Source organism: Aspergillus caelatus (genome assembly GCF_009193585.1).
Source record: "Aspergillus caelatus strain CBS 763.97 unplaced genomic scaffold BDV27scaffold_6, whole genome shotgun sequence".
In the NCBI taxonomy this organism is placed as follows: Eukaryota; Fungi; Ascomycota; class Eurotiomycetes; order Eurotiales; family Aspergillaceae; genus Aspergillus; species Aspergillus caelatus.
Window position 1 is genome coordinate 67,816 of NW_022475269.1, and position 17,047 is coordinate 84,862.

Here is a 17,047-nt window from a genome sequence, read left to right on the forward strand (position 1 = left end):
GAATATAGAGAAACATACAACGCCAATTAGAGCAACACGAGCGACCATAGAGAATAATCACCATACATAAATATCACTTAACAACTCATATATCTAAACATGACTATATATTCAGGCTAAGTCTCGTACAATTACTTGACAACTAGGTAGGCAAAATTAATATCAACTGTTTATTTTTGCTTATAAATTTTAAAGCTGTTGCTGTTTTCAACAACTGGTCTCCATAGTCTAGTGGTTAGGACGGCGGTCTCATAGCAATATGACAATTCCTATCTAAAGGAGTTGCAATCCGCAAGCACGAGTTCGATTCTCGTTGGAGGCACATATCTTTTTGCATTTTATTTTTTTTCATCTCGCCCTTGGGATGAGATCTCATTTTTGATTGAATATTCCTTCCCCTCAATTAACATACTCTTTTCCATTCACGGAGTAACTCAAAGTCAACTGGTACTTTTACACACCAATGTTTAAATCCTACCCGGCCTAGATCTGATCTCACACCCGACCAACAAGACCGTTCTAGATCGCCCCTTGGCCTGCTTCCGCCTGCATTGGTATCTATTTTCGACGCCTCCGCATGTAGGCCACATATGCACCATAATCGATATCCTGTAGGTCCTAGATCCCCTGAACAACTTCTGTTTATACACAGACTGTTCCGTATGTACATAACGCATATGTCATTACTAAAGAAAGAAATAACGCATGGAGACCCGATTACGCAGTCCACCCCATAGCACAGACGCCCCGGGATAAAACAAAAAAAGCCCTCAAAGAAACAAGCGCAAGTTTCATCCCCGGGGGTCCCCAATAGACGCTCATATTATGATCATCACCCTTAAGAGGATTACTAAAGTCATAAGAATAGCGAAAGCCATCAATCGGACCGGACGATCATGTCGCGCTTTAGTGTGAAAAGACGGGTACTCCGATCTCTCATCGTAGGTTTTCGGCCGGTGATAGTATGTATCGACGATCCGTACATTGTACATACGGAGTACGTAGGTTGGTTCTGTTCAGCGCAGCCAGACATACCGCCGCGGCTCATGGATCGTAGATATTAAAATGAGCCAGACTCAAGCGTCATACCACTTGCTCGCTTACATCCTCCTTTGTCTTTATCCTTATCTACGGCAGATAGGTACGGTTATATCGATGCATCCGAATCCATAGAAACCACACACCCGCCGGAATAGGTAATACTCAGCTAATCTCACACCGCCAGTAAATCAGATTTCGACCAGTCATTCCAGGACCCCAACATACCTAACCCTAGCCTCTATACCTTAAGTTTTTCCCTTTTTCTTTCCTTAAACGGGGCGCAAACGGGGCAAAAGGGAGGAAGGTAGAGATGTGAGAAAGTATAGTGGGTACTCCGTATGCGGTGACCGATCCACTGATCTCCCGTCCGTTCCCCCATAGACCCCATCTTAACCCTCTCCCCTTTCCTCTTTTGCTTTCTTTCGATGGATTCTCCGTAGTACGGAGTGGAATAGGGGGGAGGGGGTGTGGTATCGAAAGAAAAAGAGAAACGAGACCCAGAACGATGGTTACCAAAGGGACGGACACGACGAATATGTCGTCCTTTTTTTTTTGCGCGTACTATTGAGCCACTGGGAATGCGTGAAGTCAGTTAAGTGTTTCCTGACGCAAGGGAGAAGAGATTCCAGGCGTGAGGACGTCAATTACTTGGATTTGGGGAGCCGTGGAATGCAATAATACCGTGTTTAATTGGGGAATGGAGGATGGACTCTAGGGTCTCGGAGTTCTATCTTTTCTCTTTTCCCTTTTCCTTTCCCTTTATTCTTACTTCCTTTTTTTTTTTTTTCCTTTAATTAAGATTGCTGGCTGGCCATGTTTGAAATATGACCGGGGCGTGGTTCCATTCGATCTTTGATTAAATTCCATCAAGATGGTTGTAATTGTACTGTACTCCGCATTCACCTATGGAATGTTCCATGGATTCAGTTGCCCTTTTTTTCGTTCATTAGTGTTTCGATTTCTTTTGCTCAAGTGGGTTTATGGGTATCGGGAGTTTGTTGGGTCTGTTTATTTTTTTATTTTTCTTTTTTGGGTTAAAATTCTATTTCGTCGCGATCTGTGATATGGAGGTTGGTAAACAATGGGAATTATTGATTGGATCGATCAGTCTTTCTGGTCGGAATGTCTGAAAGTAAGCGACTACGCGCGCGCGCCCCAAGAGTTAGTCTTTACTGGTGCACTGCCGCCTCCCGAGATTATTCTGGACCCTGAGGGCCAACTCAGCAAAGTTTCATGGGAACATGCATGGAACCGAAAAAGAAAAAAAAAATTAAATAATCTCATCGTACAGTTTAGGCGCTGCCGTAGCTACAGGTTGCTGGAGAAATCGACAATGGACTACCCACCAATGCAAATGCTAGATAGGAGACTTGGATTACGATCTTTAGGCGCCTTGCTATGTATGCGCTGTCGTCAATAGGCTATCGCCCAACTCAGTCTAGATTGTCGCCTCCCGAGTCAGACAAGTGTTGCGCCAGCATTTCTTGCATGCATGTTACTGTATTAAATGGTTAAATGAGGCAAGAAGGGGGGGGGAGGACCAAAAAAAGAAAATAATAGTATTAATCTTAATATCCAAGAAAAAAGAGAGAGAAAATCATTCACGCGATTTCATTCGGCCAAGTCACCCTGAGCCCTGAGAGATACCCGCTCTTTTCTGCTGCGAGGGGATAACTGCCAAAGGAATGTGTCACATAACGCGGTACGAAAGGAACATAAGGCTGTCACTGTTGGCTTCATGCTACAGAATGTGCCGATCGGGTTAAGTCTGCATTTTGCACGGGCGAAACCGTTAATTCATTCTGCTGGCTGGCAAAAGGTTCTTTCTTTCCAAGAATCTCGGTATATATCATGGTCCTGCCTCTCACTGTTGTGTCAAAAGGTTTGTCCTTTTCTTCCCCGGCCAGCGTCTCCAATGTCATAGAACATCCGCCCGTCTATCTTTCCTTCTGTTTTTTAGTACCTTTCTTCTTTCGGGCCATCGTCTTTCTTTCATTCTGACCGTGTCCTTCGTTTCATAGAACATCTTGCAGAAAGCGTCCACTCCCTTTTTGTCTTTGGCGATACCGATTTTTAGTCCTTTGCGTGCTTCGATCCTGCGGTAAATAGTGGTCGATCAGCGCACCTTGTATCTCATTTCGATTCGACCTAATTGACTACGAATTTTCTTCATTCCGACATCCCCAGCTTTGCAATTATGGAGTGTTTCCGGCAGATTGGTCGATTGGTCAAGGCCCCATTCCAGCGTGACTCGCACCATAGGGCATTAGAAATCGTAAGTAAAGGTCTTCAAACTAAGACTTGGCCTGGAAAATGCAACTGACAGCAGATTCAGGGACACCCAACCAACTTCCGCAAGGAGGAAATGCCGACTTTCTTCCCAGATGACGAGTCAGTACATGTTAGCACCAAACCTCGAGAGACTGTTTCTGACAATGCCGTTCACAGTGCTCAAACGTTACATAGCCACAGCTCTTCCCTTGAGAAGGATGCAATGATCAAGACCTTGGAACGTGAACCCTCAACTCGCCAACGGATCAAGAACAATGTCCGAAGACTAAGTATCAGAGTAGCTCGGCCAGTCTCAGAACACGAAGACTGAGGCCGTTGGCTCAAAGCCAGGCATTCTCATGCCTGGCTTACAGAGCTTCAGAAGTTGTGCCGCCAGGTTGGAATCAATGGGTGCCGGATTGGCTATGAAATAATCTCGCTTAAACCATCTGCGAATTCAAAGCAGGAAAGTTGGAACTTCGTTGAGACGCGATTTATTCGACTGCGGATTGTTCCCACGGGGTGGAGTTTTCTGTCGGGTTTTCCTGATAGACGGTGAAGAACCTCGACCCTGTACTTGTACGTCTGAATTTTGTAGCTCTGGCAGCTCATCAAAATCATCATCAAAAAGCAATCTCCTCTTAGAGTGGGTAACACTTGGTGTCTTGTATCTAGCATTGATAGACTGCACTTTTCTTCCCCGGTCCTTTGTAGGGGTCAAAGGGCTATGTTGAGAATTCGTCGACATGGAATCAGAACTAATGAGACGTGCTTTCTGAGTGGGCCTCGGTGTTTCGTGTTGTAGATCTAGGTCATCGTCTTCCGAAGCTGTTTCGTCAACATCAATACTTTTGGCTGCTTCATATATCCTTGGTGGCGAACTGCCAATCGCTCCTGAATATCTCCCTGTGCCAGATGACTGCGAAAATCCCGCAGCCGCCCTTGTCGATGACTTGATCTCCTGCATACCTACCAATGACCTTGCCTTCCTGGGACTCATCATTAGACCATGTAGTGATGTCCCCGCCCACGTTTCATCCTCTAGCTCTCCATTCTCTTCTTCAGAATCCACCTGCGGCCGTTTACTCCGTATCCGCTCAAGCCCAGCCTTCTGACGTGCGGAAAGTGCATCAGCAGCATCTCTCCGTCTGGTGACGTCGCTAACAGGCGTCACCCCATCAGTCGGCCTGGCCAGATTCTGAATCGCCGCAGCATTCTGTAACTTTACTTCCTTCTTGCGCTTCGCGTATTCCGCATAATGAAGATGTTGCGTAAAGGATTGGGCCACAGCGTAGAATTCGTCTTCGACCATAATGTAAATGTCATCGTTTGACAGACCCTCGATTAAAAACCTAATTACAATCAATTGCCCACATTAAAAATGGTCCCCTTGAGCTTGGCTAGCGGAAAGAGTATAGGAAAACGGACTCTTCGGATGGACAGCGGTGAATGGGAGATGATGGCGGTGTCGGGGCTATACTAGGATGTTAGTTTCTATGCTTCCCATTTTCCCTCAGAACACTATACATGATCTGAAGAAGTCTCGTTTCTTCGGACTAGAATCGCGCGCTCTCGCTCTGGGAGTCGCATCGCTGTCCTTGTTTTTGTCGCTTTTTTCTTTTACCGTTCGCTTTGGCTTGTAGTCTTTGCTGCTTTTGCTATTTCCTGTGCCGGTGAGCCAAGGTAGCGTGCGAGGCATCTTGCCTGATGTTCGATGACGCTGTGCCACGACTAGACTAGATTTAATCGCTTATCACTCTCGGTTCACTTTCCTTGAATCTTAGAAAGATTGAGTGCGGGCAGAAATGGGACGCGAATGAAGCGCGATAAGAGATGACGGGACGCGGGATGGTTTCCGCCCCGCCTCCGCATGATCACTTTACTGAATGCAGTAAGGTTATGTCCTGGGCTCGACTTGATCCATTTAGGGTAGAGAGGACAACTCAACTGGGAGTAAATACCCCACTACTTGTATATCAGAGCATTTTACTTCCTACCCGCACAGAAGAAGTTGTAAAGAAAAACCCGCGTCCATCTTGGGTATCGATTTGTTCTAAGTAGCGTTTGCACAGCAAGATTTGTAATACACATGCAATCAATGTTATGCCCCCAACGCCACATAAAAAACCCCTAATATCAAGAAGTCCATGCCCCAGTCAACCCGATGTTGACATTGTCATAACGCCGGCCCAGGAAATAGAGCCTAAGGGAGTAAAAAAAAAGCACAAAAGAGCCATGGATGTTTGGGAACGATAGGTCGCTATGCCTCGCCGGGGCGCTTGCTGTTGCAGCTAACAATCTTCACTTTATCCGCTTGTACGGTGGTCTGGTTGTCCAGTTTGAAGGTGACATCTTTGATGAGGAAGGTCCATACTTCGTCGCAGAAGCGATATGTATCCAGGTGGCCCTATTGAGAGAGAAGCTCTGTTAGTCTTTGACATTTAACAAACGAGGCTGGCGGGACTTCTCTGATACGGTGCTCCGCAGGATATATGTACCTTGAAAGTAAGCCTAGCGCGCACTTTGTCTGCGAGGACCTCGGTGATCACTCGATCAAAAGTGGAAAGAATCTTCATGGCGAGCTGAGGCTCGATTCGGCCTTCATTGATCAAGTCATCGAGGGTGTCGGTAAGGGACAGGCCCAGGCTAGAATGAGAAACGGGTTAGTGAATGGCTGAACACATTGGGCTGGCCAGTCAGTACCTGCTCCCACGATAAAGCTCGTAATATGCTTGTGCGTTGCTCATGGTGCCGAGTATGGAGCGATCGAGGGAGATAGTTGGGGTGATTGGACCTGGTGAAAGTTGCCTGAGTGATATGGCTGGCCGTGGGGAGTATCTGCACGTGATATGCAGCTTGATATCATGTGACCATCGTCCAGGTTATTACATCAATATGATTGACAAATTTAATTTCAGGTAAACAATTTCTAGTAATGATAATGTCTGAAATTGGTATTATGGTCAGCCAAATGAAGAAAGTTCCACTATTGCGGACTCTGGAGAGGCTCCTCCCAGTGCAATCGATATATTCTCCGCTGAGACAAATATCCTCCACTGCGCAAAGGCTATCCGATACCAAGAAAAGTTTGTTCAAGCACTGGTACTGTCCTTGAAGATCTTCAGCCTAATAGAATTGGCAGACGCATATTATGAATCAAACAGGCGGCCGGATATCATGGCAAAAGATGATTCAACACCCCAAACTGGCAAGCAAGTGAAGCCAGAAAAGGCCAAGACTGTTTCGCAAGCCGACGAGGAGCTTCGCCAAAAATTAGAGCAGATGTCTGGCGGAGGAGGAGCCGCTGGGATAGAATACGAAGATGGCAAGCCTAGTGCCATGAAGCGAAGTGTTCGAAATAACATGTTCCGCTATATTTGAACGACCATCGAGAAGTCTGCCACCTCATGAGCAGCGGCTACCTGCAGCTTCTAGCTACAAATATGAAGCTGAAGAGACTGCCGTTGACCTGAACTGACGCCATCTCAACCTGTATTTTAACCTGAATGAAGGTAAAAGCTCTATATTCAAAGCACAAATGAATGCTGGACAAAAACCTATGGCAGTACCCCTCTTCCTAGGTGCCACAAAACGCTATACGACATCATGAAACTTACCCCAATCGCCCAAATCATACTCTTTAACCGTTGCAGACAACCATCTTGTTCTGAGCGGCTTGGCCCATCTACTGAGTTGAAGAACTGGTTGAGACGCTCGATTTGAGGGCCCATCAGCTTAATACGAGTTAAACCGGCCATGTACCTCAATCTAATAAACGCAATTTGAGATAAAGCGGTGACCATGTAGTATAGATAATAATGCAAAATTAGCAAGGAAGCAAGGGACCATTAGTGCAGAACGCCTTACTCAATTAAACAAGCGCCTCTATCGCCCAGACAAAATTGTGAACTCCAATGGACCACAGCGCTCATCCGGAGACATTCTACAAATGTAAAGATCGTATCGCATAAATGGGAGAGATGGGGGGTTCCTCAAGGATCACCGGTTGGCTACCATTCCCGCCAGAACTCCAGCGCCAATGACACCACCATCGGAAACTTCCCGTAAGAAGACCGATTTCCCGCTCTTCTGCGGCCCAGTCCTCATGATGAGACGGTCAATGAATTGCTGACACATGTTCTTGAAATTAGGATAGTGCTGAATGATTCCGCCCGTGTAAGCGACGACAAGCTCTTCAGGGCCTGATTGCCAATCTGCCGGCGTGGGCGTGGGCGACAAAACCGGGACAATTGGCCCGTTGCCACTTTGAACATTCGTTGGTACTTTTAACGTAGATGGCGATAAGAAGTTTGTTACAGTCGAGACGTCAGCACCGTCACTGTGTTCAGGAGATGCAGCGCCGGAAGGCTGTGGTGAGTTTTCGGTGCTCTCTACTTTCAACTCAATCTCGTTCGCGCAAGCAAGCAACCCTACTACTGCCGCAGCAATCAAACCAGCAGCTCGTTTTTGTACAGTCCGCGCAATTTTCCGAAAGGCACCGGCACACACAGCATCCCAATGCCACCCACTACTTTCCGGTGAAGGTAGAGAGTGATTCAACCCATCCGCAAGTTCCTGGTCCGACCGAGCACGAGCAACATTATCTGAAATGTATGTAGTTGTCAATGCATACTCTTGAATGAGATTAGCAGGAAGTTCCTTCGAAGATAATCCCACAACGTTGGTGAGATAGTCAAAAAGGATGAGCCGAATAAGTTCGCCGATGTATCGTCCGCCAGTCAGGTACTCGAATGGCTGGAAACCAGGTCGTGCACATGCCCTGTCCAGCTCAATGTCCCATTTAGTTATGATCTCGAGTTCCTTCAAGGGAGGTGCGCTGCCGGCAAGAGTCCACTCAGTGTTGATAACCGTCTCTACTGCATCTGAGTCTTTCGACTTCACATGGTTGGCCTTCGTTTCATGCAAAGAACTCAGTTTCATTGGAATTGTTGCATTGCATCCCGTGCCTACGATGATGCCCATAGCGACCCGGCTGTTAGGTAACGACTTGACAGCATAAGCCAAAGATGCAAGCGTAGCGACAGCATCATTCGTTATGGCAGCAATCTTGAGTTTCGGTAGAGCGAAAAGTTTCCGGCGCTTAGAAGAAGGTTCATCTTCATCGTCTGGACGTCTAGTGTGTCTCTCATAGCCACTTAGAAGGATCTTACGAAGGTTGAGATCTGATGTGATGGCGAAACCTTTACCCATCGGCATCAACGTAGCCTCCGACAATGATTCTTGCCTAATAGTTGTTAGCTGTATATAGTTCGGCGTTCGGTCCTACATTGGCGGACACTGCTTGCGGCATCCGTGATCAGTATGCCCAAAATCGCACAAGAACTTACATTATTGGGAAACTGAATGTGATTCCCATCTCTAGTTCTTCGGGGACCTTGCCTTTGGTAGCATCCGAAGTCAAACTTTCGGCTACCACTTCCGCAATACGATCACCAATCCAAGAAAACAGGTCCTCTGCGTTGTCCATCTTTAAATGCTCCTGGATAGGCCACGCTCTCTCCAGTGTTCGTCTCACGCGCTGTCTTTGTGCTTTTCGGATGGTGGTCGATTGCTCTGAGGCATCCGTTGACCCAATATCAGAATTAGCAGCATCCCCCAACAGCTCAATGAACGCAACTCGTAGGTTAGTTCCCCCGACATCGATGGCTAGATAACGTCCTGTTTCCAAGCCTGTGGGCAAATGCGTCACTGGCGTCGGTAGAAACTGTTCCTCCGAGTGTAAGGCCAGATCGCGATACACGCTAGAGAAGCGACGCGCAAGTTTGTATAGAACCGCTTCATCAAGAGACAGTGGCGATAGGAATTGATCAAGTCTGCGATGATGCTCTAGGTACTCCCTCTGAGAAGGGTCTAGGTCGGGACCTTCATCCTCCTCATCCTCAATAGGGTCCTCATGTATATCATCATATTCTTCTTGTTTCGTCTTCTCCGCAGCCACCGTAGTGATCGGAGCCATTGTAAGATGAAATCCCGAAGGAAGGAAAAGGGAAAATTTCGCGGAGAGCGGGAATGTAGAATAATTGCGCACCGGAGGAAGTCGACTTGTACGGCTCTCGAGCGGATAAGTCGTCCGGTCAAGGCGCCGTGGGGAACGGAGTTTGGGCTTTTGTGTTTATTTGCTCCTGTATCGCGGAATGTTTACGAGTGGGAAGGATAAGGGACCGGAATGAGGACTGGGGTTTGAGCGATAAGGCGCATGCCTCAAAGGAATCCGGGGGAGTTATGGAGTAACCTTATTTGAGATTCCACTTGCGATCAGGAGTGAATACGGAGTGCGGTCAAGCGTGTGGGGCACTGTCGCAATCGTATGCTATGGAGCTGGAAGATGAGAAATAAATGTCAGTTTCGGTATCGCGGTAACTTAGAATAGCAAAGATGTAGACATTCAATCCTGTCAACTGTGATGACGCGTATCTGCAGTGGAATGATAAAGAACAAAATCTTGCCGGGGGGGGGGGGGGAACAAGAAGCAACAACCTCGACGATCATAATGCAGGGAGCTTCAACGCACGCACCAAGTAAGAAAACCTTATCAGGGGGGGGGTGACTAGGCCCAGAAGAAAACAGTAGCTACTTACCTTGCACAGAGTGGTTGCACTCACACAAAGTGAAAGAGTAGCAGAATCTATGTCGTAGTTGTTGATGTCGCTGAAGGCAGCAGTAAATAGTGTATATGTGAGTTTGAGTGTGAGTGTAAAATGTTACAGTAGATGTGGGTACACAGTAGGTATGACGGAGAAGACAGGGAAGGAGTCAATTAAGTACTATATTTAAACTAGCACGATCATGCGAAGTAAAATCAAAACGAAAAAGGAACAAACAAGACCAGCCAGTGGATACGGGGAATATATGGCCAGGTCTCCACACCGGAGACGAGGCCCAGAAAATGAATTAGGAAGCGAAAGAGAAAGAGAGAGCGAAAAAATAATAAAGAGGCGTTGTGGACAGGAAAGGGAAAATAAGACGAAGGTTAGTTTAGTAGATTAATATGATTGATAGTAAGGTAGAAGAGCCGCTGCCGTTGGATGGAGCGAATGTGACCATCTCCCAAACGATGTGACGCTGGAGGCCCAGTCGTATTATTGGTACAATTGGTACAGTACCACCGGATGATGCTTTTTACTTCTTCTATCCACCTCCCCCGGCGGAGCGTCTCGGAGGAGCTTCTTTTCTCGGGTCATGTTGTTTTGGATTTTATTCGTTCATCGATTTCTTTGGTCAATTCCCCTCCCCTCCCGCTCATTGCTATTTTCAATGGTCCGAGTGGACTATTATCACGGTTACCTTTTCGCATCGATTGTACATATGTATGCCTGCTCTTCATTTATCTTAGATGCTACGTAAACAACCTTTTCCTTTTTTCATCTTTCTCTCAATGCAAAGAAAAAAAAATCTTTTATAAAGGAGAAAAATATAATATCAATAATAATAATCATTAACAATAAAGTTTAAGCAAGACTGCACATATTGCTCTGTAACTAATTTTGTAATCAATCTTCATCAATTGGAACTACAACAGTGACTCACTAGAGAAACTATGTTGAACACAACCAATGAAAACAACCAGATTTTTGATATTCACACCGGAAACTAAGTCCTCTTCCGAGCAAAAGAAAAAAAAAAAAAACACTGAAAAAATACTGCACCAAGCATCTAGACATTTAATCAGACAGACCATGTGGAAGACAGTGGGGCAGGGCAATCTCTACCGACTCCGGTACTCAAACGCACTGACTTTAACGTCAAGTTAGATGCCGCGCGTTTCAGACCCTTTCATCTTGTCAAAGATCCCTAATTTGTTAAACCTCGCATGGATCAACCGGCGCCATGACCTTTCCCGGTGAGATGGCACGAAGGTTTCTCATGTACGGACACAACGTGCTAAACAAAGCCCAGGCGGAAAAGCGATCACCCTATCCTCGTTGAGACTTGCCCGCCTTGTTGGGCTTTGACTCGAGCCGAGAACCTGCAGGAGGACTGTGGACACGAGGACCTTTTGCAACGCCATAAAACCATCGTTAGCATCGCCAAATTGGTGCTCGCCATCGTATCATGTGGGTCATGGAGCGAGCTGCAGAGATAGGTTATGGTTAATTCCCGGATATGTTTCGGCTGAATCAGGAACCTTCACGGCCACTATCAGCTTTCTAAAAAGCGCATTCGTCCTAAAATAAGGTGGACTGAAAGTCTGTCTGTTAGATGGAGTTCGACATAGACTTAACCTGCCTCCGAAGTCGGAGAGATTTAGGTCAACGCTGGCGAGAAGGCGGCCCCCTCTAACATTGCGTAGATCCTAGGGTCTCGGTATATAGCCGGTGATCGAATGCGTCTACTAATAGGGCGCTAGCTCACTGGACGTCATTCGTCACCCCTCCTGGCGAGGTGGATGACTCGGGCAAGTTTCTCCAGTCTGCCTCCTGGTTAATCGAAAATGATGTTATTGCCAGGTAGCATGCAGTAGCGTGTCGCAAGCGACACCTAGCCCTTAGGAATGCAAGTATCTTCACGCAATCACTGTCTAGCACGCGACAATAATGATGTTGGCTCGGAAGAACTCGCGATGACAACTGATTGATTTTGCCACGGCTTTAAGAGATGTCGATGGTCGGTGTGTCAACATTGAATCAAGTGCTAAATGGCTCTGGAGATTGCCCCCACTTATGCATTTAATATTAGCTCTACATATGTTGTAAATCCCTTCACAAAAGGACACAGGATTCATTTGAGTTGATGTAAGGATATTCGGCGAAAATCCGGAGGAAGGCCGGTGTTTTGAGTATTTACTAGTAGAATATAGACCCGTGAAATCGACGCCGAAAATGACAGCCAGAAACGGCCGTCATTCCACCCGTAACCTCGGACGGCAAGTCGCTGCCTGTCCTGCCTTTAATCTGTAAATTACCCGCCCAGCTTTATTAGTCATTCTCCTTCCCTGATGCTGGCACTTGACTTCCATATCTCTCTGGAGCTTAGAGCTATCCACATGAGTTATACGGGTGGACTTCTTGTGATAGTGGTTCCAGCCGATCGCCTCAGGGGTAAGTTGAAATAGCTTGAATTCACTCAGGTTCTTTCTAAATGCTGGGCTCCGGTAACGATTGAGGTAGCTGCCCATAGTATATTTGCAATATTATGGTGGACGGGGTAGGGAATAGCGGCAAAAAAGTGCATCTACGCGGGATTGAACCTAGGACCTCATCATCTACAGCTTTGTAATCGTTAGCGTAATTACTCCGTAACTTATTAAGTATTATGGGACGTCCGGTTTACTCATCCCCAGGCATGGGCTACAGCAGCCCAGGAGAAGGACCTCGGCGCTCTGCCACTAGTAGCTACCATCAATAATTTACGCGACTTACTGGGATGTTACGTATACTAACCAACAAGATAAGGGCTCGACTCTCTACCTACTAGTAGTTTCGATGCCGCATGTATGTATGCATCCGTTGAATCGTTCTTGTACCTTATACACATACCGATCCATCGCGTGCTTTGTTTAACTATCGTTTTCACCACTCACACATATTAGCTTTAAGGGGCTTTGTAAAATACAGGGTTCTTTACTACCTATCCAGCAGTACTTTGGGTCAAGCCATATGCAAACCGTCCATATCACGCTAAACTTCTTTGGGAAACCCTCCACTTTCTGGGCACAGACTGGGCACCTCAGCTGGACCGCCTACTAAGTAGCACTGAGCACTGCCTGCACTTCGACCACCCATTATTATTCACCAATGACAATGCACCCGTCATCATGCCGAGAAAAAGACAGCGCTCAGATGGAGACGAAGAGTCTCGAGTCTCGAGCAGGAAAGGCCTACGATTAACAAGGAGTCGAGTGTGTAAGTCAAGAAATCTTTCGGCCGACGGCGGTGCTAACGAGCTAGTACTATAGGCATGGAATGTAAGAAGCAAAAGACGAAATGTGAAACAAATCCAGGTGAAACATCATGCAATAGATGTATTCGCCATAAACTAGATTGTATTTCACATGACATATCTCAGCAATTCTTACAGGAGGACTCAGCGTGAGTAAGATTAATCTTACCTTATCAACATTACCTCTAACACATAGCAGCTGGAAAATACAAACAACAGCAGATATTACACTTCTACGAGCTGCTGTTGCCCATCTGTTACAGAAAACCAAACAACCGGAGCTATGGACATTCTCCAAGGGTCAAGTGGTTGGCTCACCACGCCCTTGCTCGGAGCCCCAAAATGTAAACGAGCCATCCATGGCTCCAATGGACATGTCAAGAGAAAATTCCCCCCAGCCGCAAGAAGACAATTCATCCAGTCTCGTTACAGTGCCTATGCGCAATCTGTACGAACTTACTAGGTTGAAGAACCTGCGCGTTAATGCAGGATGGAAGCCGAATTCCTCCTTGATTCATGATGACTTCATCTCTCAAGGGGTGATTACACTTGCGGAGGCTGAATACCTCTTCGATCGCTTCATGCGTATCAACAATAGATTATTATGGGATGGTATACTACCGTTTCATCGCACGTTAGATTCTGTTCGACGTGCTTCAACGCTGCTGGCAGCCGTAGTCCTTACCGTCGGTGCCTTGCATACCCCCGAGAAAACCGAAGCATTTCACCAGAGCTATGACGTATTTGTCTCACTGGTCTGCAGCTCGTCACTGTCTCGTAATCATAGCGTCGATGATGTTCGGGCGCTTTGCATCGGAGCATTTTATCTCGCAAATCTCAGCTGGAAGCTTTCAGGACAGGCCACGCGTATTGCGGCCGAGATTGGCTTACACCAATCGTATCAAAAGTTGATACAGGGCGATAATATGCAGCGTGACCGTGTCTGTCTCTGGTATGCAACTTATGTTTGTGATCATCAGTTCAGTATCGCCCATGGCCGTCCACCGGCGGCGGTTGATGATGAATCCATCCGAAATATTGAGCGATTCATGCATACGACGGAGGTAAACCCCGGCGATGCGAGATTGGCCGCACAAGTTGCACTATTCGCAATTTTAACAGAGGCCTACGTAGCTTTTGGGAATGAACCAGACCGACCGCTAGAAGATAGAGACTTCGATAAGTTATGGGTTTCTAACGTGGCAATTGATCAGTGGAGACTACAGTGGCAACCTCGCTCAAAGGACTGTGCTGCCTTGGGATCCTATCCCTCAAAAGCGTTGGTACTGTACTATCACTTTGCCCGCTTCCAGTTGAATTCACTTGCTTTGCGTGGTATTAGTCCTTCTGGCTTGACATCTAATCCTGAACTTACCTCTAAGAGCCCACTATCACTGGCGCATCGGGAAGCTGCCAATGCAGCCATTGCGGCGGCTACAAGTACACTCACCCTGATATTAGAAGATGACGACCTTCGTCGTGCCTTTCCTGGTGTTCCCATCTTTACTTATACCATGGTTGCGTTCTGCGCAACGTTTCTTTTGAAAATGGCTGCCACATGGGGGAAGAGCTCGACGCAATTCGGTCTGGCTGTAAATACAAGACATATTGTCTCTCTTGTTCAGCGCTCTGCTGACATGCTGGCTAATGTTGCTATGAGCCTCAATGAGCGTCACATTGCGAAACATATAGCGACAGGAATGCTTGAGATGCTGCAGCAATTTCGTGCTCTAGATGAGAGTGAGACAACCGATTTTGCTAATCGGATAGATGGTGGCGACATAGACCATTTTCCGGCCTTGCCTTCCGAATCTAACGATGCTAATGCGTTCTGGGCAGGGGATTATAATTTCTACGATCTCGGAGGGTCTTTTGGCTTCGGACTCGATGAGACACTTCTCGGTCAGATGGCAGCAGATAACTTTGAGCTGGGCATATAGTCCCTCAATCGGACCGCGATTTCTATCTTATACACATCAACTTATTCATTAGATATTCACTGGTATAAAGGTTCAGGGAGTGTTCCCCTAATGAGCTGTATGACCATCACAGTCTTGCCTTGACTACCGGGCCGCTATACGTTTCCCCAAGTCTCTTCGGGATCAAATGATCCACATCTAGAGTGTTAAGGAGTCCGGGATGTGCCTGCGAGAGGTCTGTAATGCCCAACAGCTTCATCGTGGTCTCAAGTTCGTCTTTCATGACTGCGTTCGTTAGCAGCAATAGCCGGATGGGAAAAGACCAATACATACTCTCAATTAAGCGCTCCACACCTTCTTGTCCATATGTGAGGCTGTACAAGAACTGCCTTCCCATTCCTACGGCTTTAGCTCCCAAGCAGATAGCTTTAAAAATATCAGTCCCGCGACGGATCCCACCATCGACATAGACTTCGAGATGCTCAAATACTTGGGGACAGCATTGACGGATTTCCATCAATACCGCTATCGATGACGTCGACCTATCCACTCAAGTTAGCCTTATTCTACCGGTACAATTGATATAAGCATACGTGTCTACGCTTCTCCCACCGTGATTGCTCACAACGATCCCGTCGACTCCGTGTTCCATTGCCATCAAGGCATCCTCGGCCGTCTGAATGCCCTTCAACACGATAGGCAGGGACGTTGACTGTCGAAGCCACTTCAAATCCTCCCATGTGAAGCTAGCATCAATATATCTTCCCATCGTCCTGCCAAGCGCACTGCCTTTTGCATCACCAACACCTTGTGCCCCGGTCATAGGTGCTGTATATATAATCTCCGAGGCGTCAGCCCCGACACGCTCATCCGCTTCCCGTTTCCCTGCAACCGGGGCATCAACAGTGAGAAAAACAGCCTTAATCCCACTCTTTTCAACTTGCCGAAGAAGCTGCTCTGATGCAGCACGGTCCCGATTGATATATAACTGGAAAAAGAAAGGGTGACCAGGCGCGCAGGCCGTGATATCAGACACTGTATATGATGCATTCGTAGAAATCTACTTTTATCGTCAGCAGGTATCACCGGACCTTAAAGTAAGCATAACTCACACATTGGCCAACGCCGTATTTCGCACAACCCCTTGCGATCGCCAGTTCGCCGTCGGGATGAACCATCTTCGCCATGGCTGCGGGACTGACAAATAACGGTAGACCGGTCTCGCATCCGAGAATGGTAGTCCGAGTGTTGACCTTATTGACATTCCGGAGGACTCTTGGCCGGAGCAGGATACGATCATAGATGGCTTTGTTGGCATCTCGTGTGATCATGTCCGTAGCTGCGGATGAATAAAATGCCCACGTCTTACGGCTTAGTTCTTGGGAGGCGACTTTTTCGAAGTCGTAGGTATTGAGGATTGATTCAAGTGGGGGTTTCGAAGAGAGTGTCTCTAATCTTGTTTCTTTTGAGTTGAATGGGCAGCTAATTGATGGGAAGGGCCCAGTGTGGACTGGGCTTGGATCTGGTCATGTCAGCGTTGGGATCTACTCATGTCGGCCGGGTAGAGATGTACGTACTTGTTGTAGAAGGAATATCGGCCATTGTTATTGGTTTGTATCTTTTAAGACTTTGAACTTGTCCAAATAATAGAGGGTAGTTTGTTCCCTTGATGAATGGGATCTAGGGCTCTATATAGTTCTGGACAACGATAGCTGCAGTCCGGAGTTTTACCGCAACACCGGACTTTTGCCGGACCTGAAGATGACGGCATATTCAACAAGTATCCACTCCTTTCTTCATTCACGAGCTTCTAGAACTTCGCTCGAATCCATACTCCAGTTTTTCTCCACAAGGAATCGGCCTCACTGTGGATTGCCGGGCAAATTTAATCCGCGTTGCAAAAAGCTCGATTCGTG

At 46.9% G+C, this 17,047-nt stretch overlaps 9 protein-coding genes and 1 non-coding gene across 10 annotated transcripts; 4 read left to right on the top strand and 6 right to left on the bottom strand.

Moving 5' to 3' along the window:
- The first annotated feature begins 217 nt into the window (after positions 1 to 217).
- Positions 218 to 322, top strand: BDV27DRAFT_t10. The gene has a single exon. It is a non-coding gene; the product is annotated as a tRNA-Met (tRNA).
- Positions 323 to 817: 495 nt separating this feature from the next.
- Positions 818 to 1,799, bottom strand: BDV27DRAFT_119915 (uncharacterized protein; the record flags this gene model as incomplete). The annotated part of the gene is made up of 1 exon (XM_032064975.1): positions 818 to 1,799. A coding segment is annotated over exon 1 (169 nt), but the record flags the coding sequence as incomplete, so codon positions are not given.
- A 1,303-nt stretch (positions 1,800 to 3,102) lies between these two features.
- On the top strand, positions 3,103 to 3,706 carry BDV27DRAFT_97246 (uncharacterized protein). The gene is made up of 2 exons (XM_032078090.1): positions 3,103 to 3,316; positions 3,377 to 3,706. The coding sequence occupies exons 1-2, from the start codon at positions 3,239 to 3,241 to the stop codon at positions 3,641 to 3,643; spliced, it is 345 nt and encodes a 114-aa protein (XP_031933111.1). The 5' UTR covers positions 3,103 to 3,238; the 3' UTR covers positions 3,644 to 3,706.
- Positions 3,707 to 4,865, bottom strand: BDV27DRAFT_97250 (uncharacterized protein). The gene is made up of 2 exons (XM_032078091.1): positions 4,840 to 4,865; positions 3,707 to 4,786 (listed from the first exon to the last, which is right to left on the bottom strand). Exon 2 carries the CDS (start codon positions 4,622 to 4,624, stop codon positions 3,770 to 3,772), a length of 855 nt encoding a protein of 284 aa, XP_031933112.1. The 5' UTR covers positions 4,625 to 4,786; positions 4,840 to 4,865; the 3' UTR covers positions 3,707 to 3,769.
- A 458-nt stretch (positions 4,866 to 5,323) lies between these two features.
- Positions 5,324 to 6,084, bottom strand: BDV27DRAFT_119925 (transcription initiation factor IIA subunit gamma). The gene is made up of 3 exons (XM_032064976.1): positions 6,016 to 6,084; positions 5,811 to 5,958; positions 5,324 to 5,719 (listed from the first exon to the last, which is right to left on the bottom strand). The coding sequence occupies exons 1-3, from the start codon at positions 6,057 to 6,059 to the stop codon at positions 5,573 to 5,575; spliced, it is 339 nt and encodes a 112-aa protein (XP_031933113.1). The 5' UTR covers positions 6,060 to 6,084; the 3' UTR covers positions 5,324 to 5,572.
- Positions 6,085 to 6,253: 169 nt separating this feature from the next.
- BDV27DRAFT_152450 (uncharacterized protein) lies at positions 6,254 to 6,693 on the top strand (the record flags this gene model as incomplete). Its single annotated transcript, XM_032071565.1, has 2 exons — positions 6,254 to 6,398; positions 6,455 to 6,693. The coding sequence occupies 2 exons, from the start codon at positions 6,254 to 6,256 to the stop codon at positions 6,691 to 6,693; spliced, it is 384 nt and encodes a 127-aa protein (XP_031933114.1).
- Positions 6,694 to 6,781: 88 nt separating this feature from the next.
- On the bottom strand, positions 6,782 to 7,213 carry BDV27DRAFT_97279 (uncharacterized protein). Its single transcript, XM_032078092.1, has one exon. The coding sequence runs from the start codon at positions 7,113 to 7,115 to the stop codon at positions 6,870 to 6,872; it is 246 nt and encodes an 81-aa protein (XP_031933115.1). The 5' UTR covers positions 7,116 to 7,213; the 3' UTR covers positions 6,782 to 6,869.
- BDV27DRAFT_97285 (hexokinase family protein) lies at positions 7,214 to 9,595 on the bottom strand. The gene is made up of 3 exons (XM_032078094.1): positions 9,566 to 9,595; positions 8,661 to 9,506; positions 7,214 to 8,557 (listed from the first exon to the last, which is right to left on the bottom strand). Exons 2-3 carry the CDS (start codon positions 9,287 to 9,289, stop codon positions 7,312 to 7,314), a joined length of 1,875 nt encoding a protein of 624 aa, XP_031933116.1. The 5' UTR covers positions 9,290 to 9,506; positions 9,566 to 9,595; the 3' UTR covers positions 7,214 to 7,311.
- A 3,492-nt stretch (positions 9,596 to 13,087) lies between these two features.
- BDV27DRAFT_152452 (uncharacterized protein) lies at positions 13,088 to 15,152 on the top strand (the record flags this gene model as incomplete). The annotated part of the gene is made up of 3 exons (XM_032071566.1): positions 13,088 to 13,175; positions 13,229 to 13,361; positions 13,412 to 15,152. 3 exons carry the CDS (start codon positions 13,088 to 13,090, stop codon positions 15,150 to 15,152), a joined length of 1,962 nt encoding a protein of 653 aa, XP_031933117.1.
- A 106-nt stretch (positions 15,153 to 15,258) lies between these two features.
- Positions 15,259 to 16,733, bottom strand: BDV27DRAFT_140717 (FMN-dependent dehydrogenase; the record flags this gene model as incomplete). The annotated part of the gene is made up of 5 exons (XM_032069713.1): positions 15,259 to 15,416; positions 15,465 to 15,673; positions 15,725 to 16,191; positions 16,244 to 16,581; positions 16,709 to 16,733. The coding sequence occupies 5 exons, from the start codon at positions 16,731 to 16,733 to the stop codon at positions 15,259 to 15,261; spliced, it is 1,197 nt and encodes a 398-aa protein (XP_031933118.1).
- Positions 16,734 to 17,047: the final 314 nt, after the last annotated feature.

Excerpts from the sequence above, each read along its gene's own strand:
- BDV27DRAFT_97285 (XM_032078094.1), bottom strand. The coding sequence starts at position 9,289 with ATGGCTCCGATCACTACGGTGGCTGCGGAGAAGACGAAACAAGAAGAA. Across the intron at positions 8,558-8,660 it reads ACATTCAGTTTCCCAATAAT|GCAAGAATCATTGTCGGAGG; the intron begins GTAAGTTCTTGT and ends AACAACTATTAG.
- BDV27DRAFT_97246 (XM_032078090.1), top strand. The coding sequence starts at position 3,239 with ATGGAGTGTTTCCGGCAGATTGGTCGATTGGTCAAGGCCCCATTCCAG. Across the intron at positions 3,317-3,376 it reads ACCATAGGGCATTAGAAATC|GGACACCCAACCAACTTCCG; the intron begins GTAAGTAAAGGT and ends CAGCAGATTCAG.
- BDV27DRAFT_97279 (XM_032078092.1), bottom strand. The coding sequence starts at position 7,115 with ATGGTCACCGCTTTATCTCAAATTGCGTTTATTAGATTGAGGTACATG.
- BDV27DRAFT_97250 (XM_032078091.1), bottom strand. The coding sequence starts at position 4,624 with ATGGTCGAAGACGAATTCTACGCTGTGGCCCAATCCTTTACGCAACAT.
- BDV27DRAFT_119925 (XM_032064976.1), bottom strand. The coding sequence starts at position 6,059 with ATGAGCAACGCACAAGCATATTACGAGCTTTATCGTGGGAGCAG. Across the intron at positions 5,959-6,015 it reads GAGCTTTATCGTGGGAGCAG|CCTGGGCCTGTCCCTTACCG; the intron begins GTACTGACTGGC and ends TTCTCATTCTAG. Across the intron at positions 5,720-5,810 it reads GCGCTAGGCTTACTTTCAAG|GGCCACCTGGATACATATCG; the intron begins GTACATATATCC and ends CTCTCTCAATAG.